Source organism: Pelobates fuscus, chromosome 11 (genome assembly GCF_036172605.1).
Source record: "Pelobates fuscus isolate aPelFus1 chromosome 11, aPelFus1.pri, whole genome shotgun sequence".
Taxonomy (NCBI): Eukaryota; Metazoa; Chordata; class Amphibia; order Anura; family Pelobatidae; genus Pelobates; species Pelobates fuscus.
In genome coordinates, this window is record NC_086327.1 from 117,610,282 (window position 1) to 117,625,449 (window position 15,168).

General features: G+C 35.3%; 1 protein-coding gene across 8 annotated transcripts in view; it reads left to right on the forward strand.

Annotated features, from left to right (window-relative positions):
• Positions 1-15,168, forward strand: part of NCAM1 (neural cell adhesion molecule 1) — a 254,559-nt gene that overhangs the window by 199,010 nt on the left and 40,381 nt on the right. For all 8 annotated transcript variants that reach the window (XM_063435734.1, XM_063435738.1, XM_063435735.1 and 5 more), the window contains 4 exons: positions 2,456-2,606; positions 3,395-3,579; positions 5,500-5,596; positions 6,306-6,476. In XM_063435734.1, coding sequence (XP_063291804.1) covers positions 2,456-2,606; positions 3,395-3,579; positions 5,500-5,596; positions 6,306-6,476 — 604 coding nt within the window. The remainder of the gene's footprint in view (positions 1-2,455; positions 2,607-3,394; positions 3,580-5,499; positions 5,597-6,305; positions 6,477-15,168) is intronic.

Genomic DNA, 15,168 nt, shown 5'->3' on the forward strand with positions numbered 1-15,168 from the left:
TGGCACTCGTCTAAGAGAAAGGATAGTTGTTGGGTCAGTTAGCAGCACTTAAAATAATTAAGCCAACACTGTTATATACATGCATTTTCCTTCTTCGATGTGCAATCATTTTCCCAGTATCCTCTTCTCTCTAGAGCTCAATACAACATAATCCCCAGATCACCACCTGCATCAGCACTTTAAACAGTCCCTAAAAATCTATCTTGTCAAAGAGTGTGTCAGGTTCACAGTTGGCAATGAAGAAGGTTGAGACTGTCAAGGAGGCAGATCAGGGGCAGAGCCATCACATGCCAAACACAACCCAGGCCAATCAGCATCTTCTCATAGAGATTCATTGAATCAATGCATCTCTTTGAGGAAAGTTCAGTGTCTCCATGCAGAGGGTGGAGGCACTGAATGTTAGGACTGCACAGTGTGCAGCACTGCCCCAGGAAGTTCACTCTGAATTCCCTGCAATTATAAATTTAGTGTTCCCAATGGGCTCAATAATACGCACCAGTGGAGCCTCGAGACAATGATGAGAAACTTTAAAATTAAATTCATTGCTCAAAAAAACACGCCAATGAGGAAAATATAATATTACAGGTGGTGCAGACACTAAAGTGTAATTAAAATCATAAAATCAATTTATTGGCATGTTTTAAGAAACACAGATGGCAAGTGGGAGACTAAACACTTGCAAAAAGCCAGAGTTGTATATGCTACTGCATACTTATTCATAGGTAGAATGAAGACAACTTGGCGTTTCCACCATGGATCCCAATTAGTAGTCAATCAAATCAAAACCTCAACCACCAAATCTATTTAAAGAGAAAAGATAAGGGAAAAAAAAGGGGAACTTCAACTAAACATCCATAACCCAATGCAAAAAAATGGTATTATAACATGTGCCACATAAATTGATATTATGATTTTAATTTCACTACTCATATTATTCTACTTTCTTTATTGCAATGGTTATTTTGTTTCTTTATTCTCCATCTTTCACTTTATCTAGACCACATTTCCATTTCAGTGCAGAAAATACACCAGCAATTTTTCCTGGTGTTAATTATTCTATATATAAATTCATACACTAAGTGTGTCATATCGATGACATTTTCCTCACTTTTATATATCTTTCCCTATGTGCCTCCACAGTATTAAAATGATGTATGTTATTTTATTTTCTAATAATACTACTTTTTAAAAATTCTGACGTGATAAAAGATTAAGATGTCCTCTAGTTCTGCATCATACCCATTTGTTAACACAAGTATAAGAGAATAAGACCATGTCACCAGGTCTCGTAAGGGGGGCAGTAGGGCATTTAAGAGATTTATGGACTGCTGTCCCACAGCACAATACTAAGAATATCATGTAACTACATTTTTTTTTTGTATTATTATTGTGTTCCATTTAATATAAAATACGAATTGGAGCAAAGTGTTATGAGACAGTGTCTGATTTAGCTTTAAATTAAGGTATTTGTCTGTAGTTGTCCAAATCTAGTCAACCCTCCCTCGCCTATAATGTTCCCCAAATGAGAACTTCTGAAATGTCAAAAAGCTTTATATGAACAAAATATTATCACTTGAGTGAATACAAGTGATACTGATGTACAATAGAAAGACGGACAATAAAAGGATCACATGGTCATTACTTTGGCTTTCAGGATGTTTTATTATTAAGTCCACTAAAGGATAACAATGCTATTGAGGTTAGAACACAGTGCTGATGAATCATTCTGGCATTATAGAAATGGCACATAGCTTGTGATGGATTTGGACTTTGTGTAAAAGTCAGTGCTACAAGCCTGCACATCCTGATCTGTTGTTAAGCAGGCGGTCAAGAACTTAGTTGCTTTTGTCAATATCAGAATGTATTAAGCATATTTATTTCTTTGCACACTAATAGCCAATCAAAGGTAAGCTCTATAGTGACAATGTTTGGTATTCATTCATTTTTATCAAAATTACAAGGGTGCAGCAATGGTACAGTATAACACTATGTGACCTGTAATTCCAACAAAGATAGTTTGTGTTTATTTCTGGTCAGGTATTGGCTATTTTGTTAACCTATTTCTCTTATATATGTTCCTTAGTTGCTATGTAATTAAGTGGTTTGGGTTCTCAAGGTTTGCTTATAACTATGTTACCTCATGGCCACGAACAATGTCCATCCCACGTATTTCCTCTATAACCATCTTCTATGCAGGGTAATTAAATCAAATGACAAACTCTAATTGCCTGTATATATCTACATAGTTACAACAGTTACTGTTACATTATTTTATGAAGACTGACTAGCTAGAGGTTTGAGTTCTGTTCTTTTCCATTGCGATATGTTACGGAAATGCTACGGATTGACCAAACACAATAGCATCAATTCTGATAGTGTTAGCTTTGGATCTGGTACTATAAAAGGTTTCAGGGTTTGTTTTTGATATGATTACATTGTTGTTTTCTTCCTACAGACACTAGATGGCCGTATTGTGGTCAAGGGCCACATCCGGATGTCTTCTCTTACCTTGAAGGACATCCAATACACGGACGCTGGGGAGTATTTTTGCATTGCAAGCAACACCATTGGCCAAGACACACAAGCCATGTATTTTGAAGTGCAATGTAAGACATTTAATTCACTTAATGATCATTATCTATTCATTTATTTATTTTATTAATGTTGTTTTATGTTAAAAGTAATTTGTGTTCAAGTTTAAATTTGTCATATATGCAAGTCTATTTATGTTTGAAAGTGCTGCATTGACCTGAACTATGCATTTAAAATGTAAACATACTGATGTACAATCGGAACTCAGTTTCTCTGAAGATAAATTACATCATGCACATGTTAAACATGGTTTCATATATAGACTGTGCATTCACAATGCAGTGCTTTGCATGCACTTCCTGAAGTCTGGGCACAAGAGCATGCTATGCATTCTGGGAAGAAGCATCTTAAAGGACAACTGTCACCTTATTTTTTTAATATACTGATCTTTTCATCAAGTTTTGAAAGGAAATAGATTATGCATTAAATTAAGAAAATGTAAAAAAAAAAATATATATATATATATTTTCTCATTAGTAAAAGACAGGATGCTTCAGCCATATACAGTGTTTGGAAAACCACTAAACAAAAAAATAATTTTCTTTCAAAACTTGATGACATTATTATTATATTAATAGACTGTGTTGGGGGTGATGATTCATCTTTAAGAGATGTTTATTTTCTTATATTCTTTAGTTAGCGCTGTTCATGGATAACCCTGTATGACAAGTAATTTTGGACATGTCTTGATATATGGGATTTGGATAATTAACCACTTTAGGAAGCAAATTCCCAGACAGGGGAAGCAATGTATTCTTTATTCTGGTAAGCATCATACTAATTACTCTTTAATCTCTTTTAGATGTGCCTAAGATCCGTGGCTCAGTGGTGGTTTATACTTGGGAAGGCAATGCTGTAAATATGACATGTGAGGTGTCTGCCTATCCCAGTGCTAAGGTGTCTTGGCTCAGAGACGGACAGCTTCTGCCAAGCTCAAATTTCAGCAACATCAAGATCTACAACACTCCATATGCCAGCAACCTTGAGGTATCTAAAGAAAAAGCCAAAACCCTGTAGTGAAAGCTGAAAATTAGAGTGAAAAGTGAAGAAATACATATTTTAGAAATTGACAAAATGTACTTCTATATACTGGAGTTTATAGATGTTCACGTTACATAGTTAAAAAAAATTAGAATGATGCATTTGTTTGTCTTTTAATATATGCGCTGAATTACCATATTATTCAAAATATCAGATACATACTTATTTTTTAAGATGTTAATAAAATAAATGTAGTCATTTAAAAAAAAAAAAAAAGAGGAAAAGACTGCTCGCAAATTTCCAATGCAGTAAACTGAACTATTAACTGTAGCTATAATCATGGCTTTTGGAATTCATTAATTTAATATTTAATGTGGAAAATATATAAAAGCCAGAAGTCACATGAAGCGCCATGTTTTATCTTATTCCAAGTTATAAGATGTCGGTAACTGCATGCTTTGCCTTATTCCGGTTTTAACCTTTACATTCCCAAAGGAGTAAGCAACTAACAAAGTTCCTGACCAACTATTAAAGGAACAGTAATTTAAATTCACTTTACAGATCAGAAAAATATTAGAGTATTAACAAATACATTGTCCCAGAAAGCACCTTTATAGATGCCCGTAGACTGCTATTAGATTTCCCTTTGTTTTGGGATTTTTTTGGGCCATTGGTTTTAATTTGAGTCTAAGTTGTATTCTAATTTTTATAATAGAGAGAGACTGTAATTGTGACTACCGCTGTTTCCACATAAGTCTGCATTTTTTTTGCCTGTAGCCTTTTTGATACAAAAACACGCATGATCTCTGTATAATTAACTTGATGTCTTTAATATACATTTTTTAACTTGTTTCTGCATGTTATTTCACAGATAAGCTAGAGCTGGTGCAATAGTGGGAGTATATTGGGGCACATTAATTGTGACATGGAAAGAAACAGCCTTATCTGAAATGTGGGAGTAGGGTTGACACCTGGCCGGTATTTTACTGGCACAGGTGGTATTTGAGGTTGTCTGACAAGTGCTGGCATTGCAAAGCCTGGTACCTTTCTCTGATGGGACTCTCAGAGAATAGAGACAGCATATGCACCCTTATTATACATGACGGAGACAGACATTGCTATATAAAGACAATGACACCCAGACAGACACAGCACACATACAATGATACACACTTACAGTATGCACACACTGACACACACTCAGATACAGTATGCACACATTGTTATAAACACACTTAGACAAAGTATACATAAAACTCAGACAACAGTATGCACACACTGTTGTACACTCACGTAGACAATGACACTCTGCTATAAACACAATTTTTCAGACAGTGTACACACTGCTACACATGCACAATGCTACACACGCAGTCAGACAGACAACGCACATTGTAGGAAGTTAGTTAGTTGTCCCCTTCCAAAAAATGTTTTTTTCTTTTATATCACTCCCTGAGATGTTACATCACATCAGGTGATGTGTCCTGTGATGTCATGCTTATATATTTAATTAGCATGGCCTGTATATTGTTGTTTAAAAAAAAAAGTGATAACCCTAGGTGGGAGTGACATCCAATCAGGGCTGCCCATACAAAGTGATGGGAAGGCTCTCTTGTATGAAAAAATGTCCTCCATTACCTTAAAACATTTCAATATATCTAATGGAATGGTTGCATGGCCCTTTATAAGGGAGCTCCCAGAAGCTTGAAACTAGATAAAAATCTGGGTTACGTAAATGAATGTTTTTTAGGTTTATGTATTTTTCCATTTTCTATTTTTTTTTTTTCAAAATAGAGATACATATAAAGTGAACACAATTATGGGTGTTAACATTGCCAAATATTACTTTGTAGAGCTGTTTAATTACTTAATGTTCTTGACATGTAACATGCATCACATAACTTTTACCTATTACTACACCAACAGATAAACCCCGACTCAGAGAATGATTTTGGAAACTACAATTGCACTGCTGTAAACAGTATTGGACAGGAATCTGCTGAGTTCATCCTAGTACAAGCAGGTGGGATACATTGTCTGAGCAATTTGTGATTTCATTGTATCTCGTGTTTTTGTTTTGCATGTTTCTTTAAATATATAGCGAGTACAGTCTCAGATTATACATGTGTAGGATTTAGAAATTGTTACAATCCTTGCACCACTGTAATATCTATATTTACCATAAAGGAATGCTGAAATGGGACATATGTAAAATAGAACCTTGAGGCACCATGCCTCAGAATATTATACTTGTTTTTGTGCTTTTTAAAAAGCCATTCTTTTACATAATTGTATAACATTTTGAGCAAAGTGGTAATTGCAGATCCATCACTATAGGTACCAACATATTGTTGCTGCTGATTGTTACCCTTTTTTGCACTTTGTCTAGAATTGTTCCAGTCTTGCATTGCTAAATATGGGCAATATATTTTAATATTTCCAACAAATATGTTTGGGAAGTGACAATGAAACTAAACAGATAAACTGGAGCTAAATAAAGATAATGAAAAAACAAACAAAAAAAACTGGAGAATATATTAAAAACTAAAACCAGAAACATTTATTACTTATCTCTGACTATTGATATTGGACTGTGTATAAAAAAACGATAATTAGTTTCACATGTACCATTTTTTCCCGATTGACCATTATAAGTTCATGTCATAAAATTATCTTATATAAGATAAGATACTTTCCTCCTAAAATGTCATACTTTCCCTTTTAAATGGCAGATACACCTTCATATCCAAATATTATCCGAGTAGAATCCTACTCAAGCACAGCAATGGTTGAATTTGAAGAGCCAGATGCATCTGGTGGAGTCCCCATCCTCCGATACAAAGCAGAATGGAAAACCACAGGAGAGGACAAGTGGCACAGTAAGCTGTATGATGCCAAAGAAGGTAAGTGTATCGATAAGCTTTGTTTGTTCTCACCTTTAGCACAGGATCGGTTCAAATGCATAAACGCACAATGGGTCTTCAAATGACTACACTTTATCTATTAAATAGCATGGACCAAAAAAAATGCATAAATACATTTAATAAATGAATAAATACAAATATATATTTTATAATACACACACGCGCGCGCGCGCACACACACACACACACACACAAATACATATTCCTTGTGCTTTATCGTCTCTTATTTGTCTTCTTCTCTGATTCTAGTTCATAAGGTCAAAATTCATGTTTAGTTACAAAAAAATAAATAAATAAAGCATCCATTAACATTATGTTTTCTTCAAGTTATTCATTTTGTATAATTACTCTCTTATTTGCACTCTAAAAGTAACATTAAATAGAATTATTGTTGAATATGTCACAGGGCATAGTTTGCCATCTTCTGTGAAGAATTGGCAAGCAGTTTCATGGCCCTACAGACTGCACCTGCTAGGGAGAGGCTTTTCGCCAAGACTATTCTGGCTCAGAGAAGAAAGTTTCTTTTTATTGGCCACAAATGAAAATGCATGAGATGTTATATTTTTTAGTTAGATGTCAGAAACTTATCAGGTGGCATTGGGACTCAAATGTCCTAATTCAGCATTCTAAGTGCCCTAAGAGAACAATACGCAATTAGCAAAGCTTTGTTTGTGCCAAAGGTATGTTACATGCATCCTGGAAAGCTCATCACAGGGTTTTTTTCCTCAGTTGTTGGTGCCAGAAAATTGCTGTGTTAAAATTGCAAAGGTTAATTAACCAAAGAAAAAAAAGAGGGATGTAACAAGTTAATTATACACCTAAAACATGCAGGCGCTAATTCAAAATTTGCCTCTCTGATCTGCAGATAAATTTAATTTTTTGCTGTTTACAAAGTTTTTGGCAATTTTATAAACATAAATGGAGCCACATTTCTGAAAAATAATTCTTACACGAATGTAAATTTGACTCCAACGTGTCAATGGTTATAGACGTATGCATTCAGTGTTCCTCCTGAACTGAGCAAATATCTTGGCTAAATTGCTTTAAAAAGTAATTTGTTTTTAGGAGTTTAAATTCGCCAAATTTATAAACGTAAAAATTATATTCTGCTGCTTTTTGGGGTTGTAGTAAACAGTGATTTTTATTAACCCCTTAACGACGAGTGACGGACGAGGGCCGTCACTCAGGGAAATGCATCAATGACGAGTGACGGACCTCGTCCGTCACCCGTTAAAATTAACCCCAGATCGCCGCAATCGCGGCAATCGTGGGGTTAATGGTGCTCCGGTCTGCCTCTGCATTAGAGGCAGACCGGGAGCACCGGATCGGGCTGCCCCAGTACATGTGCCCGCTCTGACAGCATGTCTGAGCGGGCACATGTGCTCTCTATACTCACCTCCGCCTCCCTGCACTTCCTGGTTCTGTGTGAAGTGCAGGGAGACGGATCTTCAGTGATCCTGCCCCCTGGTGGAAAAAAAAATAGTAAAATTAAAATCCCACCCCCCTTTTCTCCCCCTTTACCCATTTTAATAAAAAATTAACCCCTTCCCTGCCAATTGATCACTGACTACAGTGATCAATTGGCAGGGATTACATTTTACTAAGATCTGATTTTTTTTTTAACCCCTGAGGGTTAATTCTTTTTTTTTTAACCCTCAGGGGTTCAATTTATTTTATTAATTAATTTAAATATTTTAAAATGATAAATTTAGCTAGCTGGGGAGGGTGGAAGTTAGTGGGGAATTGGGGGATTTAGTATTACGCTAACTAGGGGTTAACGTTAAAAAAAGTTTAAAAATAAGCTTTAAAAAGTTACAAAATTAAGTTAAAAAAAAGTTTTAATAACGTTTAAGTAAAAAATAAAAAAAAATAAACCCTTTACCCAGTCCAAATAAAAATTAACCCCTTCCCTGCCAGTCGATCACTGCCTACAGTGATCAAAATACAGATCACAGTATTATACTGTTCTAATTTTTTTTTAACCCCTGACGATTAACTTTTATTTATTTTTTAACCCTCAGGGGTTAAATTTATTTAATTAACTAATTTAAATATTGTATAATTAAATATTTTGCTAGCTGGGATGGGTGGGAGTTATGGGAAAATGGGGAATTTACTGTTAGTGCTGCTTACTGCTAGTTAGGGGTTAACGTAAAAAAAAAAAAGCTTAGAAAAATTTTAAATCTGTAAAAAAAAGTTTTACGAAAGTTTAGGAAACTTTAAAAAAATGAATAATCAAAACAAAAGTTTAAAAAATAGTTTTAAAAAGTAAAAAAAGTTTTAAAAAGTAAAAAATTACATTTAATAACGCTCATTACCACTACACCTGGTACAAGCTAGCGGAAAAATGATCCCACGCTAAGGTTCAAAATATGCCTTTTGAAATACCCTGGGATGTCTTCTTTAAGAAATGGTATGGCTTTATGGGGTATTTGGTTTATATAGCCTGGTAAAATACTCTAAAATGGGACATTGGCACAGCGTAAAAATTTAAAGTTTGAAAAAAAATGGAATGGCTGTGTCCCAAATGTGCCCCTCCGATGTCCACATATACCTGGCAAAGGTACATACGGGGGTATTTTTGTACTCAGCAGACATAGCTGAGCAACATATGAAGTATTATACAGTGGTAGTACACATAAGGTTTGCAAAATATACTGTGCAAACTCACTTTGTGTGTCAAAAAGGCAGAAAAAACGCTTATTACCACTACACCTGGTACAAGCTAGCGGAAAAATTATCCCACGCTAAGGTTCAAAATATGCCTTTTGAAATACCCTGGGATGTCTTCTTTAAGAAATGGTATGGCTTTATGGGGTATTTGGATTATATAGCCTGGTAAAATACTCTAAAATGGGACATGGGCACAGCGTAAAAATTCAAAATTTGAAAAAAAATGGAATGGCTGTGTCCCAAATGTGCCCCTCCGATGTCCACATATACCTGGCAAAGGTACATACGGGGGTATTTTTGTACTCAGCAGACATAGCTGAGCAAAATATGAAGTATTATACAGTGGTAGTACACATATGGTTTGCAAAATATATTGTGCAAACTCACTTTGTGTGTCAAAAAGGCAGAAAAAACGCTTATAACCACTACACCTGGTACACGCTAGCGGAAAAATGATCCCACGCTAAGGTTCAAAATATGCCTTTTGAAATACCCTGGGGTGTCTACTTTAAGAAATGGTAGGCCTTTGTGGGGTAGTTTGAATTTAAAACCTGCAAAGATGCTTGGAAATTGCACATAGGCCCGGCGTCAAAATTCAAAGTTCGGTCAAAACTGATATGGCTTGGTCTCCTATATGGCACTGTAGCTTCACAAAATAGTGCCATAGACATACAATGGGGGTGTCCTTTTACTCAGAAGACTTAGCTGAGCATAATTTGGGGGGTTTTAACTTAGTGGCACACATGAAATATACAAAATGCCCAGCAAAAATGCAATCCGTATGTAAAAAATGCACAAAATTATTTTTTACCACATACTTTGGCATGTAAGGGGGCATGTTAAGGCACAATATGCACCTTATGAGATACCCTGGAGTGTCTTCTTTTACAAATGGTAGGCCTTTGTGGGGTGTTTTTGAACAGTCAAACTGTTATAATACCCCAAATGGAAGCATAGGCTCATTAAATCCGTCTCTCAAAATTCTACTGTGAATACTGAAAAGGACAGGTCTCCTGTATGGCACTGTAGCTTCACGAAATAGTGCCATAGACATACAATGGGGGTGTCCTTTTACTCAGAGGACTTAGCTGAGCATAATTTGGGGGGTTTGAACTTAGTGGCACACATGAAATATACAAAATGCCCAGCAAAAATGCAATCCGTATGTAAAATATGCACAAAATTATTTTTTACCACATACTTTGGCATGTAATGGTAAAAAAATGGGGGCATGTTAAGGCACAATATGCACCTTATGAGATACCCTGGAGTGTCTACTTTTACAAATGGTAGGCCTTTGTGGGTTTTTTTTGAACAGTCAAACTACTATAATACCCCAAATGGAAGCATAGGCTCATTAAATCCGTCTCTCAAAATTCTACTGTGAATACTGAAAAGGACAGGTCTCCTATATGGCACTGTAGCTTCACGAAATAGTGCCAAAGACATACAATGGGGGTACCGTTGTACTCAGCAGAAGTAACTGAACACATAATAAAACTTTGTACAGGAATAGCACACACCAACTTTACAAAATACACATGAGAAGTTCTTTGTTATAAGTTTGTGTGCGAAAACCCCCAAAAAACACAATTTTACTCCAATATTTAGCAGAGGTTGGCGGTAAAATGGCTACGTAGAAAGTGTCAAAACAACCTTAGGTAAATAGCCTGTGGTGTCTACTTTATATAAATATATACTTTTGTGTGGCAATTTTGTTTTCTTTTATGGCTATTAGGCTTACAAGACAAACATACCAAATTCTAAAATCGCTCCACATAAAAAGTTTATTTTACTCCTTGTGCTTTGTGACCTGTAACTACCAAAAAGAAACTTAAAATCCCAGACACATTATATATTCTGTAATTCAGAACAACTAAATGAATTTATTTTTAATTACTTTCCTTAACCTGCACTAATTATGTACACATTATTATTGCAAAAACTGTAAAAAAAACACACAAAAATTCATTTTTTTGCATATTTCTGTATTTTTTTTATAATAAATAAGCATTTATATATATATATATGTGTTACATCAAATTAAAGCCCTTTCTGTCCTTTAAAAAACGGTATATAATATGTGTCGGTGCAATAAATTAGTAAAATGCAAATTGCAGTTGAACGCAAATAGCAAAAAATGCAAAAAATGCCGTTGTCATTAAGTGAAAGACAAGCTTCTGAAGCTCTGTCCTTAAGGGGTTAATATAATACACGACTCACAGTATTGGGTAGGACAAGAACATAGCCTTCTTGAGCCAAGTGTTTACTGATTAACAAAGTACAAACAGTTGTCATTAATGGTAAATTTTCAAGCTGGACAGAGGTGGCAAGTGGTGTCCCTCAGGGTTCTGTTCTGGGACCCCTTCTATTTAACATGTTTATAAATGATCTTGAAAAAAGCATTGAAAGTCATGTTTCAGTGTTTGTAGATGACACAAAACTTTGTAAAATAATACAATGTGAGCAATATATTACTTTGCTGCAGAGGGATTTAGATAGACTGGGGGACTGGGCACTCAAATGGCAGCTGAAATTTAATGTTGAAAAATGCAAAGTTATGCACTTCAGGGTAAAGAATGCACAAGCAACGTTTACCCTTAATGGAAGCGAATTAGGGATAACCACACACGAAATGGACTTGGGAATTGTTATAGACAACAAACTATGCAACAATGTGCAATGTCAATCAGCAGTGGCTGAGGCCGGTAAGGTATTGTCATGCATGAAAAAGGGCATTCATTCTCGGGATGAGAATATCATTTTGCCTCTCTATAAATCACTGGTAAGACCACAAATTGAATATGCTGTGCAATATTGGGCACCTGTTCTAAAGAAGGATATTATGGCACTAGAAAAAGTGCAGAGGTGGGCTACAAAATTAATAAAAGGAATGGAACATATCAGCTATGAAGAAAGGTTAACAAATTTAAACCTATTTAGTTTAGAAAAATGTCGCCTGAGAGGGGATATGATAACATTATACAAATATATTTGGGGCCAATACAAACCATTGTGTGGAAATCTATCCACAAACCGGACTTTACATAGGACACGAGGCCATGCGTTTAGACTGGAAGAAAGAAGATTTCGTCTAAGGCAAAGGAAAGTTTTTTTTACTGTAAGAACAATCAGGATGTGGAATTCTCTACCTGAAGAAGTGGTTTTATCAGAGTCCATACAGATGTTCAAACAGCTACTAGATGCATACTTGCAAAAACTGAATATTCAAGGATATAATCTTTCAATGTAGGGTAATAACTGCTTGATCCAAAGATAAATATGACTGCCATTCTGGCGTCAAAAAGGAATTTTTTTCCTAGCTTGTTGCAAAATATGAAGTGCTTCAAACTGGGTCTTTTTGCCTTCTTTTGGATCAACAGCAAAAAAAAAATGTGAGGAAGGCTGAACTTGATGGACGCAAGTCTCTTTTCTGCTATGTAACTATGTAACTATGTATCAAGCCCTGAATACAGCTCTCCTATTGGTTAATCACACTGTGCATGTAGAGAAATTAATAAGGCCATCTGTTGCACTGGTGATTTCTTGTAGATGAGGGACACCCAAGGTAATTTCCTGCCTCTGAAGTTTGATTCCTATATAGAGGCTGTGCTAGGGATCTCACGTCACTCTAGCATGTGGTTAGTGAGTAGCATACATTTTTATACTGCAAATTAAGGCTAACGCCTCCACCCCATCTATACCTTCTACATCTATAATGAGTCTTAGAACCTTCTGACTGAATCAAAATACATGGAAAGTACATCCTTGGTTCTTACCAAAGCCACCGGAGATTCTATGTAGTAGCAAGCATTGGGCGATGTCAGCACGTACTGCACAAACTAACCTGCTTTATATACTTTTCCTAGTCTTTGATATGTATAAAGTACAAACATACAGGAGCCTCTAGTGGTGTGATAACAGTTATTCAAAGATAAATAAATATACACTTACAATCGATTTATAACCAAGTGCTCTTCTATCCCTACCATGTTGCTCGAGGTATCTTTTCAGCTAGCTGAGATAATTCCTTCATCTGCAGTCCACCAAGTATTTTTCTTAGTGTTCCTACTTTTGCATCAGTCTCCCAGATATCCCACTTCCTCAGGACACGTTGCTCCCTGAAAATCCATCTCAAAAGTTCAATTAGTTAATCCTTTATCCTGCTCTATTTTAATTAGAATTAGTTCCCAACTTGTTCTTTAAAGCTAAATAACACACTTATGTAATTGTTACATTTTTGTACGGGTATAACAAAGTATCCCGTCACAAGGAATAAAGTTACAACACAAACAACTGAAAACATGAGACAATGTAAAAAATGTTTTACAACACAATAATCACTGTTTACATGCATGAAATGATTACTACTGATCTAAATACAGACCTAATTGTGTTATATTTCTTGAATTGCCCCACTATTTTTTAGGTAAAATTAGTATTTCTCCTAAATATAGTAAATGTAGCTCAGCCATTAGCAAATGTAAACATAATACTTTCCCAAAACCAATAAATAATTATTTAGAAATGTTAAAGATGAAAAAGTTTAAAAATGAATAATACATACATAAATAAATCAAGAGGATAAATATGTCATCACTAAAAAATTATCATCATATTATTTGTCTGTTTATAAGCATATGTTACATTTTCATATCATAAATGCCACCAAATCGAAACTTTTATTCAATCCTTTATTGTACAATGTCCCTAAATTGTAAATCCAGAAGTAGTCTCTCTCTGTCTCAATGTAATTAATCTATCCCAAACTCCTACTGTAGATGAGATCTGTTTGATCCCCTTTATAACTAGACCATATTACTTTTTTCTATGTAAACATATATTATCAGATCACATTCCTACTTTACTGGCTAACCATGGTTGCATATACTAATTGGTTAGCCCCCCTTCTTACAGCCGATTGGACAGGAAATAAAGAAATACTTTAAAAGGAGTTTAAGTACTAATAAACATTAATATACAAAAAAAGTACTGCGCTCAAATGCCCACTACTCCTGGGAAGCAGCAATGACTTAGTATACATCAACCCCAATACATACAATAACAAAATAAAGAAAATAGTTACTTGCACATTATCCCAAATCCCTATGCACATTTAAATAACTGGAAGTTTTTAGTATCACTCCAGTGGCCACTTGAGTGTAAGCTCACACGCCACATTAAGGTAAAACTCTTAGGTGAGTCCTACACTAACAGTTCACCTTCCTTCTTTAAGCTGCTGCTAACCCCATGTATTATCTGGTTATTATTGGTTAATAAGTACGTAGAGGTTTAGCAAAATTCCCATTTCTCTCCCATTAGAGGATTTTTTTTGCCTCCTAACACCTTTTTATACTTTTCACCTATTTTTTTGTCTTGATGTAGATAATTTTTAGGGTTTTGGGCCAATGGTTAAGGTAGGCATTAGTAGCACTGCTACGGTGCCGATGTATTCCAGGAACAGTATGAAAGCTTAGTTTTGGTCTGTTTTCTATGCTTATTCCTTCATATTTTCATTCATAAAGTTTCTTCTTTTGACTAAGATGATTCTCATCTAACTACCTATTTCTCCCTCTTCCCCTGTTAATTTTACAATGGTACTTATTACCATTTTTTTTGGGGGGGTGGAGGGTTTTTGCTTTATTTTTGAAAACTGTTTTAATCAGGTTTTTTTCTCTGTTCCTTAATTATGTCTACTCTTAGCACTTTTTTTCCTACCTTTGGATGTCTGTTCATGAACCTTTTGAATCTGCTCCTTTAAACAGCCTGTCACAAAAGATGCCGCTTTTGGCATCTTTGACATCCACTAGATGAATCATTGAAACTCAAGCCCTTTCTTCGAAACCTTTGTTCACCATCTTTTATAAAGATAAGGTGGTTATAAGACCAGTACCAGGATTCCTTCAGTCTTCTGCTTTATAATGATGGCTAGATCTAATGTACAGTAAATTGTTTGTTTAAGCATGATTCTTTGTTCCATGTTTTCTTACCCTCCCTT